The 13,688-nt window shown below is 40.5% G+C and overlaps 2 protein-coding genes across 2 annotated transcripts in view; both read left to right on the forward strand.

The window, feature by feature from the left end:
* The window catches only part of atosa (atos homolog A), a 30,989-nt gene extending 27,185 nt beyond the window's left edge, over positions 1-3,804 (forward strand). Inside the window, exons 8-12 of the mRNA XM_062420863.1 lie at positions 992-1,088; positions 1,371-1,529; positions 1,737-1,805; positions 2,154-2,353; positions 2,503-3,804. Of these exons, the coding sequence (XP_062276847.1) occupies positions 992-1,088; positions 1,371-1,529; positions 1,737-1,805; positions 2,154-2,353; positions 2,503-2,656 (679 nt within the window). The 3' untranslated portion in view covers positions 2,657-3,804. The remainder of the gene's footprint in view (positions 1-991; positions 1,089-1,370; positions 1,530-1,736; positions 1,806-2,153; positions 2,354-2,502) is intronic.
* A 1,954-nt stretch (positions 3,805-5,758) lies between these two features.
* arpp19a (cAMP-regulated phosphoprotein 19a) lies at positions 5,759-10,077 on the forward strand. Its single transcript, XM_062420898.1, has 3 exons — positions 5,759-5,957; positions 7,126-7,248; positions 8,420-10,077. The coding sequence occupies exons 1-3, from the start codon at positions 5,901-5,903 to the stop codon at positions 8,588-8,590; spliced, it is 351 nt and encodes a 116-aa protein (XP_062276882.1). The 5' UTR covers positions 5,759-5,900; the 3' UTR covers positions 8,591-10,077.
* Positions 10,078-13,688: the final 3,611 nt, after the last annotated feature.

Consider the following 13,688-nt stretch of genomic DNA (forward strand, 5'->3'; position numbering starts at 1 on the left):
GTTACGAGTCCATTTGTCCTCGTGGTGAAGGTCAGGGTAGTTTCACCATTGTAAACCAAAAGACAAATTACAATTAGCTCCCACATCCTCTGTGGATTATAGTGCCATCTGGATCAAGTAACTTGGAGTCTGCAAAGCAGTTTTAAAACCTACTTCTTTTCTCATTTTGCAACATTTCAGCTGCCACTGTGTAAAACTTCTGACAGTTGATATGTTTTTAGCTTTTTAATGTATTTAAAGTTGTATTACTATAGTTCTATTAGTGTAACAACAGTATTAACCAAGCTATATAATGTTTAAAAGCGAGGAGAGACTAACGGAGCCTTTTCTAACCAAAGGATACAGGAGTATTGTCTGTGTCTTGAGAAATCAAACAGTAAGACTGTTGTTCTGGGTGGTAAGGTTAGGTCACTCCTGTCCTGCTGACGCTGCCACCTGCTGAAGCTCTTCTGTACTCTGAATACATCTAGAAACACGCACATTCAGCTCAAAATGGCAGACAGAACTGAACTGGCTTTATTCGCACAGAGCGTCATGGCACTGCCTACACACTGCAGGTGTGGGTGGTAGCTCAGTGCTGCTTTTGATGAAGCATATGTTTCAAAAAGTTTAGCCATCATGGTGGAAAGTTCAGCTAAATTCAGGTCAGTGTTCACTGCGGTTGTTTAAAGCCATTTTAAAATGGCTTTAAACAACACAATATGTTGAGTTTCTTTACTGTGCAAAAAAAAAAGAAAAGATGGTTGATTTAAATAATAAATATATGTGATAATATGTCACGTGTAAGAAACATTTGGCGATGGCTGACGTCATGTTTGTTAACACACAAATAAAATTCAGCCTGAAACAATTTTATCTCACCCTGAAACCTGCTTTTGTTCAGACATACCAGGAATATTGGTCACATTTAAGATGCTCTTTAATTCATACAGAACAAGTTGATCAAGTGTGTGTATGCGTATGTGTGTGCGCGTGTGTTTTAATCACTCAGGGTGTGTCCAAAGACAGAGGGGTACACAGAGGAGTCACAACAGCTGTTCAGTGCCAGCGCTCCACCTGCCAGTCTCAGCCTGCTGGGAAACTTTGAGGTATAACACACATATACTCGGTCTTTTTCATTCATCATTTTTGAGAACAGTCTGCTTTCACACACGCTATTTTTCAGACATTAAAGTAGTCAAATTCAATTAAATACTGGACTAGTCATCCAGAAGTTTGTGTTTTCTTTTTTTTTTTTAAAGAGGATCTTAAGAAACTTAGCTCACAGGATGAAAAAGTGAGCATCTGTGCTCAATAAGAAAGTAAAAAAAGACAATCAAACGTGTGTTGGACTTGTAAGAAAAATCTTGTTTCTATCTCTTTTTCTTCAGGAGTGTGTGCTGAACTACCGTCTGGAGCCTTTAGGGACTGTGGAGGGTTTCACAGCTGAGGTTGGAGCCAGTGGGTCTTTCTGCCCCAGTCACCTGACCTTACCTGTGGATGTGTCATTCTACAGTGTCTCCGATGACAACGCTCCCTCACCATATATGGTGAGATTGGTTATTTGTTTTATTCAGCCCAGTTGGTCAATCAATAATTCAGTCAATCTTTGATTCCAGCTTGCAGGATTGAAGCTTGAACTAAAAGCTGTGTCTGCAACTGGCGTTCGATGTGTTTGAGCTCCTGTGTGTGTGTGTGTGTGTGTGTGACCTTTGTATGTCTGTCTGTGACACGATGGTGGTTGTGTTTTTCCACAGGGTGTGATAAACCTGGAGTCCCTGGGGAAAAGGGGCTACCGTGTACCTCCATCAGGAACCATTCAAGTGGTGAGGAATCTTTCATTTAAGTGTGTGTGTGTGTGTGTGTGTGTTTTTAAAGTATTTGTTAATATGAAATATCTGCATGATGGTTTACAAATGGCTGAGAACAAAGAGCTGATCTTACCAAGTAACAAAAAGAGGATGGAGACACCTAGTGGTTAAAGAGGTTAATTCACCATGTTACATACAGAGTCATGGACAAGTTTTTATTATTTTGTTCTGCTACACGTAAGCTCCATCCTCAGAATGTAAAAGGCATTTTCCTTTATTTGCATTAATAACATGATCAGGATGGTAGGTACAGTGTAATGTTCATTGTATGTCGCTGTCTGTCTTAATCCTGCCCTGCCCCAGACCTTATTCAACCCTAACAAGACGGTGGTTAAGATGTTTGTTGTGATGTACGACCTCCGAGCCATGCCAGCTGGACACCAGACCTTCCTACGCCAGAGGACCTTTTCTGTTCCCGCCCGCCGTGACGCATATTATCAGACCAGCAGGAAGCCCCACAGCCTGGGCCAGGTTCGCACCTTGCGCTACCTTGTTCATCTGAGGTGAGATGTCTATTATGTTGGTCCCAGTCTTTCTTTTATTGAGCCGTGTCTCGTAAACACAATAACTGAAATATTTCTTAAATACAGAGGCATATCTCCTCCCTCACTCATCCGCCCTCTTTTTTGTCTTCCCCTCTATCCCCAACCAGGTTCCAGAGCTCTAAGTCTGGGAAGATCTACCTCCATAGGGACATTCGTCTGCTGTTTTCTAGGAAGTCCATGGAGGTGGACAGTGGTGCTGCCTATGAACTCCAATCCTTCACAGAGTCCCCCATTGACCCGCCATTCTCTCCCCGCTGCTAAGGCCTCACTCCCTCCCTCCCTCCTCCACCTGGCAGGCCACTACTGACGCTTCACCCACACCTCGATGCCAGCGACAGACTCAGCCTGTTAGCCCATGGCGAGTATTTGAAAAGAGATTTAAGGAGAGCAGTCAACAAGACTCACCTGGCCTGGGCCCAAACTCTTTAAGTTTCATCCCTTTAGTCACCATGAACTGACAAAGGGGGGCTAAGAGCCTGGGAGACTTGTCAGAAATGAAACCTTGTTCTCTGTTGAGTGCACGACCCTGGATCAGAGAGGCTGGGTCACAGTTTAGTTTTATAGGGTTTGGTTTGAGATCCTGAACTGCTGGTCAAGAAGGCCTTACCAGATTCAATAGAAAGTTCTTTTTCATGCTGTTGTGTGTATCCCCTCCAGCGTCTGGCAGGAGAGTAGAGACCACTGATTGTCTACAGATGCAGTTAGACACTTACAATTATTTCAGCAGAGTTTGTACTACTTTAAAAATGTTCAATTGGACCTCTATGTGACATGAAGCATACGTGTTCAATCTCAATTCATTTCTTTATAAATGCAATACAAGGCCCTTTTAATGATTTAAAAAAAAAAGTTTTGATATCAGATTGATTGAATTTAAAGTGAACTCAACTTTGACCCTGTGATTCCTAAGCTCGGAGCCGAGGGAGCACATACAGAAGAGGAACTGGGTGGCAGACTGTGGTGCAACGCCATCCCCTCGTCCAAAATAAACCAAACAAACCACATACCATGGACCACTAATGAAGTCGAACACGCAATCAAGCTGGATTCAACTGAACACATCACAGAAGAACATCAGAAGTGCACTGTGGATTTTTTTTCTCATTATAACTGGAAATGAAACAGAAAATAGTAATATTCTAATACTTTTGTACTGTTACAGAACCACTTTATAGGAAGTGTTGCAATAGAAAGAGTAACCTTAGTTTTAGTGTTTACACATTCACTTTCAGTTTACTTACCATCAGTTTATTTAATATTTAAATTAATATTTCAGTAACTACTTGTGACGTCTGTCATGCTAAGATGATGTAGTGCAAACTGTATATCATAGTATGTATTTTTGACATTAATATTCAAATCTGAAAAAAAATATATCTATATATCTTCTAAATCAATCTTGAAATCTGCTCAGTCTCTTTGTGTTATTATTTTCTCCACTGTGTTCTCTGGTCTGGCATTTCATCTTCATACACTCACACTGGAGTTAAAATTTTGAATAAAACATAAGTGATCTCTGCTGATATTCAGAGTTTCATTCTGAAATGAAACATCCAAAATGTATACTTGCTGCAAATAAAGAGAAAGACCGCTGATTTTCTGCAGATGTTCTCAATTCATACATTGACCAATAGTGAGTGAGTATATACTGGCACTAAAAACATAGTCATAAATACATCCATTATTTTGTCACTGACAGTCAGGCTTTTTTTTTTTAAGAGTGTTGTTTGTCATACAAATGTAGCACAATGTGCTCCTCCAGTAAATCACAAAGCATTACATGTGCATTATGTTTGAAATAAATCATGTATTAGGCCATGTACACATGTATTAGGAGACAACTAATCACAAAAATGTATAGTTGAAGGTGAATGAAGCGTTCTTGATGTCATCTTGCAGTACTTTCCAAAGTGTCAGTGTACAAAAATAGATGATGCCTTTCTAAATCTTTCCTTTATGTAACTGTCAACAAAAACAAGATTATGAGAAATGTTTCTTCAAATCATTTTAAATGATTTTTTAATTGTCCTGAAATACACAAAAAGAAAAAAAAATGCTAGTCACAAAACCTGCTACATTTCAGCAATAACAATGTGCAAAAATGAATCCTATTCAAACAGCTGTTTTCACAGTTCTGTTACCAGTGTCACAACTAAATAAACTCTACTAAAACAGATAAAGATAAGCCTGTGATAAGGGATGAAAAACCGGTCAATGCTAGGATTGGTAACAGGCTAGGTTGACTGTAGAGGGGGATGATTTATCAAATGATAAATCAGGCACATTTACAGTGAAATTTTCCAGCACAATACTTGGACAAAAGACACTGCAAACATGTGGGCTGGTAGCTCCTGAACATATTTGTCAAGGAAAATGGGTGTTAATTTTGTCAAGATAAACCCAGTTCACAAAATGTTCAATTTTAGGATCAAGAGGAGAAAACAGATTGGCACTAGAGCAGTGGTCTCCAACCCTGCTCCTGGAGAGCTACTGCCCTGCATGTTTTAGGTATCTCCTCACTCTAACACACCTGATTCTAATAATCAACTCGTTATCAAGCCCTTTGACGAGGAGATACCTAAAACATGCAGGGCAGTAGCTCTCCAGGAGCAGGGTTGGAGACCACTGCACTAGAGAATATTATACTGTAACATTGTACTGTTCAGAGCTTTAGATAGTAATAGAAGATATGTCAACAGCACTGACATATTCCCTGGCTCCTAATGCTTGCAGTCAGCAGTTGTTTACCACTTCACACTCATAAGACCACAGGTTGTAGGACTTGGAACAGCCAGCCACACAACAATATACAAAAATTGATCATAGTGGGTGGGTGCTGCTTGGCACGCAAAGCTTGAAGTGGCTGGTGGGTGGTGGGTGGTCATTAACCGTGGCTACCGCTGGGTTCTTAAATGCCTCTTCTGCACAGCCTCGCCCCGTTTGTATGCAGCATTAATTTAGTTTTTTTACGGTGACAAAGTCTGGTTGCAGGTTTTAATTGGTGTCTCTAAACATGTGTATGTTGTGCTGCGTGGTTTTCCAGTAATTTAACACTGGAGTATAGCAACCCGGTTCTACCATATAACACCACATGAATAAAAATGATCCGTGTGTAAATCCATATAAAATGAACTGACCCTCGTTGGTGTTAATCATTGTAGCATTCATTATCCTTCAACTCTGAGGATTATTTAAGTGAAATCTGGATTTGCGTTACAGCACATGGGTCTCACAGCTGATCATCATGTTACGCAATGTAGGCCTACATAAAAAAAGGAACCTATCCCAGCACCGCGTGGGCGTTCCTGACAGAAGTGCCCGATCGTGAACGCGCATGGTGTCTCCGCATGTGACGTAGTAGTTCTTCTTGAGAGCTCGCTCTCGGCTGCCTCGGCAAGACTCGCGTATGTTCGCAGAGTCGGAGCACACGAGTGACAGGATTTGTGGATCACTTGCCCAACTAGTGAGCCAAGCTCTCGATTAGAGATCACGACAATTTAAAAAAATGTCTGGGGATAACGAAGAAACGCAGACGGCCGAGGGGACGCCAGTGGACGATAAGGTAACAGGTGTAGCGGTGAAGAATTAGCGGGAGCGCGGGTTGACTTTGTGTTTAGCTACGTAGCTTAATGCTAGCCTCTTCGCCCCCCGCGCTCTTTATTGTTGACATATCAACCGCTGTCAACTATGTACCAACAGCTGGTTTAGTTAAACTGTGTTGTCCAACTATACAACAACGCCGAGTTACTGCTGGGCTGGCTTGCCATTTGAGCTGCTTATAGATATAGGGACTGTTTCGGGTGGTTAGTGTGAATGTCAGCTAGCTAATGTTAGCAGCTCAAGCTAACCCAACTGTCATTAGCTCAGCTGCTAACGTTAGCTTAATCGAAAAGATCGCTGTGTCCTGGCTTCAAGCCCACACCAACATTCTCTTCACTGCACCTTCAGTGGACGTTTCAGTGCTAAACGACTGCTACCTATCTAACACTCTTTAGTTTTAATACACAACAAGTAAGAGGTTTTTCTGTCAGCATGTTTAGCGGCTAATTCTGCGTTTACACAACCGGTAGTCCAACCCACACCAACCCAGTGTTGGTTAGCTCCACGGTTTATGACTAACAAAACACAGTGGGAGAATTTGAACCTTTAATTTTACTTACACACTCATTTATGATAGTGAGGAGAATATATAAAACGCCAGCTAACATCACTTCAGTATATGCTCTTGCTATGCTGGCTGATTTAGGTTCAGAAGTGTCAGAAATCAGCTAACAGTGAGTTATTTGTAGATCTTAGTAAGCATATTTTAGTTTATAAAATACATCGCCAAATACCACAGTGTCACAAGCTAACACATGGCTTTTTTCAGTGGGAGCTTGGAGGCACCTGGTGAATGTGGTCTGTTATCAATGTGCAATACAGCAAGAAAGCTCTGTCTTTATTAAGAATAAGACATACCGTTTTAATCCCGGGGGATATAAGTGTCACAACAACAATGTCCAGTACACATCACACAAAACAACAGCGTAAAATGGTTAGATAGAAAAGGTTATCCGTATATATTATAATGAAAGTAGTGAAATAGATGGGGAAATAATATATATTTATCCATTGTGCGATGATGATGTACATAGTATATACTGAATATGATGTACAGTATGTAATAGAAACACTGTTATTATTATACACTGTGCATCTTTCTCACTGACTTATGGTTGTGGTATTTTCAGGAGGCTCAGGACAAGATGGTCAGTCCCGAAAAGGCAGAGGAGGCGAAACTGAAGGCCAGATACCCAAATTTAGGAAATAAACCTGGAGGGTCTGATCTGCTTCGCAAACGCCTCCAGAAAGGGGTGAGTTATCTCCTGTGTTGGTCTACAAATAAGTCAGGATTCACTAATGGGCAGTCTCCAAACCCTCTGTCACAGAGATACACCGATACAGATCAGTGACAATTGCCGATCTGGTATTGGGAACCATTATTTTAATAAATAAGAATACAGTAAATTGATATGTTTAGTTGTTACATTTTGTTTTACAATGTTAGGAAAGCAATGTTTAAGTCAAGCCTGATTTTGCCTTAACATAAAAGAATAATCCCAGTCTCCGTCACACAATGAGACATACAGCTTATCAATTAAAGACTGGTATCTGATCGGTACATAGTATTGGCCAATACCGAAAGCCCAGGTATCCTTATTGGGACTGAAAACGTCAGATCGGTGCACCCCCTCTGTCATTTTTAAATTGTAACATTGCTCTCACACTATAGTGGGTACATCTAAACTGACAAAATAATCTTAACTCAAGGTCCATTTACCTTAAACTAAGATGTTTACGTGCATTCATACCATTTATATTGATGAGGACAGACTGGGTTTTAGAAACACTTCTCAATATAACACTATGTAATTCAACAACACCACAAACCCCAGCTGTCAAAATGACCACATAGTTTAACATGAAGGAATACTGTGATGCTGAAACAAAACATTATACAGATTTATAAATGGGAAGTTGCGACAACTGACTAATTTCTTAAGTAAAAATATCGTCAAATGCTTGCCGACAGCCAAATGATAACTATAGGTTATATTAATTACTTGTGACAGGTACTTTCACTATTCTTTGGTATTTTGTCAGAGCAAAAATTAAAACAATGATCAGAAGTTAAACTAGTTCAAAATGAGCTAAACTGAAATCAGTTATTTTTTCTCTGTAGTCAAGAGTGCTGAAATGATCACTTGATGAATTGATTTCTTGATTCAGAAAAGATTAATTACTACATAATTTGTCAGGTAAAATAAACACACCAAACACTTGGTGGTTACAGGAACACAAAGAGCTGTTTGCTTCTGTCATATCATTTCATTTAATCATTAATTTATACACTTTAAGTAAGCAATTGTGAGACTTATTAAAAAAACGTTCGATACAATATCGAAGGTTAGAAGGCTGTTATTGTTCACGCTTCATAATGACCAGTTTATAAATGTGCATTTTGTGATTGATGTTTTCTTGCAGCAAAAATACTTTGACTCTGGTGACTACAACATGGCCAAAGCGAAGATAAAGAACAAGCAGTTGCCGACAGCTGCGCCGGAGAAGACCGAGATCACAGGGGACCACATCCCCACCCCCCAGGACCTGCCCCAGAGGAAACCTTCTCTGGTGGCCAGTAAACTGGCAGGCTGATGTACGCTCGGTCTTAACAGCCCCCCTGCAGCACCTCCCAGCCCTAACCCTCACCACTCAAGTCTCAGAGCTGTAACATTACCTCTCCTACCCCTCACAGTACCACCTGTCCCCTGCCTATGCCTCCTCCCTACTAGCCTGGACCCCCCCCAACAGGAACCCACACCTAGCACCCAGCGAACTGGCTTGCTGATACGTGAAATCCTTTTTTTGTTTGTTTGTTTGTTTTTTTGTTTGTTTGTTTCCACCTCATCTGGCCATGTTTCTACTGCCTCCTGTTGTAATGTTTGTCTCTCCCCATTTCGTCCAAACTGACCACCCTTCTGTTATTGTCCTCTTACATTTCCATGTTCCTTTTGTTTCCTTTTTACTCCCATGTAAGATACACTGAAAGACAGGACATCCAAATGTGAGCACGATGGAGCAGCCTGTGACGCCTTTGTTCAACTGAAGGACGACTGACACCACAGTGTTTACTGGCTGAAGACGGGGGGCGAGCAACAAAGCTGCGTCTTGTATTGGTTGGAGGGCTTTAGTATGGTGATCGAGATCCCTCAGTTTGGAAGTGTATATATTTCCTTTTGTTCGGCACAGGGGCAGACATCAGCCTTTTTAGAACATTTTACATCAGATTTGTATCATTCACTGTATGTCCTTATTCTAAATAATGCTGTCAATATGCTTGAGTGATTGACTGAATATAGTAATCCAGACGCCAAGCTCAGTTCTGTTAACACTTGGATTGTGAAACATGGGGGGAAAGCCGTACAAAAGGACCACAGTGAAGGCCAGAGTGTCATATAGTACTGCATGTGTGACCCAGGGCTCCAAAAGGCAATCCTCACTGAGCTCCTTTTAACTCTTTAAGGTGCACTGAACAGACATTTAGACAGATACTGAAAAGCTCAGGTGCAGCATAAAAAGCACCGGTTGGCAGATAAGTGGTTCATTTATGTCTGCTTGGAAGTAGAAAATGTTTAATCTCCAAAGCAGACGAGTGAAAGAGGAGGAGATGCTGCTGTTGCTTAAGTCTTGAGCTGTAATGTTGACACAGTCCTCCCCTCAGATCAAAGTCTCTAATTCCAAGTTTTCATGAATGAAGCATCTTACTATAACAGGGGTAGATGAGTATACGGGACCTTAAAGCTAAATTCCTGTCAGTAGGGACCAGTCTTTGTGCTCCATACGCTGCACAAGTATAAATCTATGGGCAGAAATGTACTGGGAGCGGCTCTCGGCACTGGGAACAAAGAGTGTTATGAATTGTGTTCGGACTTAAGAAAAATCTATGCTCACTTTGTTAAAAAATGCCCTGGGCCCTGTAAAGTGCTTTTCCAGGGTCCTTACTGACTGGATGAAGCTTACCTGCAATGTTTTAAATCTATGCTAGCACTACATCCATCTGAGCTGTGCATGTATATGGCTGCCCTGCTGTCAATTTGTGCCATTTTGTTTTGTAAATAAAATAGTTTTGCACAAATGTTTAATTGCTGTGTGACATTGACTTTGTTGTCAGGGTCTAATGTTTAAGGTGCTTTCAAATGGCAAATCAGTGCATGCATCTGACCACTAAAGGGTGTCAGCATTGCCTGTTTGTCGTCATCCAAGTATATTTTAGACCAGTGGTTCCAATCCTCAAGGTGGCGAGAAGATAAATCCTGGATTATCAGGTCCAAGAGAAAACACAAAACTCTATTTTGTCCTAAATTTTCATCTTTGCCTTTTTTCTCCTATGGATTTACTTCTTTAGGATTCACAAATGCAACAAAGAAATCACTGGCTGAAATTATCACAACCATTAGATGTATTCAGACAGTGATGGCATTGTGGGGGTCACAAAGTAAAATGGTTGGGGTCCACTGCTTTAAAGCATTATATTATAAAATGTGATTACATTTCCTCATATTCCACATATTTACTAAACAGTTGTTACTGATACCAACAGGATATTCTTCCACAAAAACAGTGTAAACATGAATCTTAAACCATGTTGCAAAGATGTTAAACTGTTGATTCTCTTATCAGCTGAACCAGCTCATAGTCATCAGTAACGTAGTTGTAAACAAAGTAGTATCCTGGACTCTGAACTCCTGTGAAACAAACTCTAAACTAGTACCACAATTTTACTTTTAGAGTGGTGTATCAACTCTTCAACATATTAAAATCTCAAAATTGACCTCTGATCAACACCACTAACTGTGAGCCAGTTTTTACTTCAACACATCAAATATCTTTGCAACTTTTGTGAAAGATTCACACATTGTTGCCTCTTGTTTAAGTTTTTTTTCTACATTTTGTTGTTGTTTTTTTCCTATTTGAAGAAAAAAAACAATGTCAGGGAAGAAACATAAAAATAATCAAATACAAAAGAACACACTTTTATATACTATCGGGATGTATCATACTAAATAAATAAATACATTGTTACACAGTCATCATCTAATGGAGCTTATTTACTTTTTCCCCTTACTTCCCCTTAATGAAATAAAATTGAGGATTCTGGGGGTCCACACCTAGAATAGCTGTATTTTAATAATTAGATCATTTTTTCAGAAATATTCATAATAGAGCCAGCCACAACGAACAGCATATTTACATATTTAGATCATGAGATTCATATTGAAGCCATATTGCTAAAAGAAAAGGGAAAGACATCATATAGTTAATGTAATTTCCATTCATGACGTTTTTTTTCAAGGGCTATATTGTTTGGGCTAAAGGACACATTCAGAGATTTTCAAATCTGTGTCCATATGAACAGTGAAAGAGGTTTTCCTTGTTGTAATCATTCCTCCTATTCATCCTGGCTTCAGATGTTCTTTCAATGTAAATGATCGGGGGCAAAATCCACGTTGTGTCCACATAGTCATTTTATGCAAAAATGCATAAAAGTTTGTATGAAGCTTATATGAGGCTTCAGCAGTCTGAGTTAGTCATATCAAGTGGATATCTGCCACATTAATTTTAGCATCAAATTCCCTCTTTGTGTTTCCCTGTTCGGCTGCGGTTGAATTAAAGTAACAAAAAGAGAGACTTTGGCACTAAGCAGACTGTAACGTTGAAAGAAATCTACTTGATTTGACTTTGAATTTAAAGCTTCATATTAGCTTCAGATACATTTTAAAATGAACAAAACATATTTCAGTGTTTGTTGTGTGTAATTGATTCTGATTTAATCCTTTAAATATCCACCCAGACATGTTTTAAGATGCATATGAACAGCTCTATTTTGAATCATTATTTGTGTCCTATATGGTTTTTCCACAATAAAGTAAAATTGCTATAATACTTAATATTACAAACAAATTCAGAATTGATGAATATGCAAATATGTTTCATTTCCAAGTGTGCTGGACACAAGATGTCTCCTTCACTGTACATCCATTCTGAGTGTCTGAGCACTAGAGGCTTCATGTTTCCACATATTGGACCAGGATTGGCTCCAAACTGGTTGTGATGTCACTAATCATGCTCTAGGCCCAACCCTTAAAATCTGATTTTTAATGAAAACAGAAAAACTTTAAGCAGATAAAGTAAAAACATCCTTCAAGTGTCAAACTGCACATGCATCATCCTGCACAGTGAAGCTCAAACATCCAACAGAAAGAACAAGAAGAAAAACATATTTTTGAGTGAAAGAGGACTTTAAGAATAAAAAAAAACACCTATCCTCATGTTTTGTTGTTGTTTTGTTGGTGGTGTAATAATCACCTTTCACCACCGGGGGTCGCAGTTTCCCACACGGCAACAGCAGCACCTCTTCTTTTGGCTGAATCATTTCATCCATCATACCCAGAATGCAAGTTTGCAGGTTATCATGGCGATAAGAGACACATCTTCCCCGTGAGTCCCCTGCAGCAGAAAACAAAGGAGCTTTCCCCCCTTCTTACTTTAAAACACCCCCTGCATGAGTCCCATGCAGTGCGGAGACCTGCCCCACATTTAACCCACAACCCGGAGAAAGAAAGAACGAACAGCGAGTGACCGTCATGGCAGCGTCGGAGCTGTACACAAAGGTAAAAAAAAACAACAGTATATGTGTGTGCTTGTCTCTGTGTGCTCGGTAATAAGTATCCACGTCGCAGCTTTTAGTCTTCAGCTAAATAAGCTCACATTTAAAACACAAACAGGCTTGACACTGATTTTCGCTTCGGGATAAAAGGTGTGTTGCTAAGCAGAGGTGGTACTGCTGCTTTTAAATGAATGAAAATGTCTCCTAAATCTCCTAAAAACGCGCTGGTTTTGACAACTGTGAGGTGTGTTTAAATATAGATGCTGAAATGGGTGCAGCTGATATAGAAAGACAGCGTTAACAGATGCGACAGAGAGACGCCTCGTTTTTCTCCTCACACTCGTCCTTTACAGCACCGAAACGTCAGCCCTACATCAGATGAATTGATACATATTTCTCATTTGTCACCTCGTTTGTTTCGCCTAAACAAAATATCACCTTCTGACGTTACCGGGGCCTTCATGTTTTTTTCGACAGCATCCCCCTCTGGAGGCTAGAGGGGCTGGGATGATGCAAAGGCGGTGCCAGCCATCATGGAGGCTCCGGTTTTACGCTTTTAAAGCAAGATATTTGGCTTCAGCCCAACCTCAGCCTCTCTGTGATCATGTGTTGGTGTTTAGTCAGATTTCTTTTTTGTGCGTGTCTCAGCTGTGTGACCGGTTGTTTGGGATGTGAGTCCTCCTCTTGCAGTTTTGGGTACCGCTGAGATGCTGTGATGATGAAGTGCAGCATCCTTCCCTTTTAGCATCCAGGGTGTTTAGAGCAGCGGAGGCCCTGAAGCCTTAGTGAAGCTGTGCAAGCTCTAAATACTCAATGAAGGGAAAATGACACTGCAGCTGAGGAGGCCTGTTACACTCACAAGGTCATACGTGTTGCTGCTTCCGCTGCATTTGTATGTCTGTGGATGTGAAACAGATAAAGAAAGTGTGTGTGTGTGTGTGTGTGTGTGTGTGTGTGTGTGTGTGAGTGTGTGTGTGTGTGTGTGTGTGTGTGTGTGTGTGTGTGTGTGCGTGTGTGTGTGTGTGTAAGGAGATGAGTCACCCATCCCCCCACTTGAACAGCTGGTGTGTTCAGCTTCAGTAGCGT

This window comes from Scomber scombrus, chromosome 1 (assembly GCF_963691925.1).
Source record: "Scomber scombrus chromosome 1, fScoSco1.1, whole genome shotgun sequence".
Classification (NCBI taxonomy): Eukaryota; Metazoa; Chordata; class Actinopteri; order Scombriformes; family Scombridae; genus Scomber; species Scomber scombrus.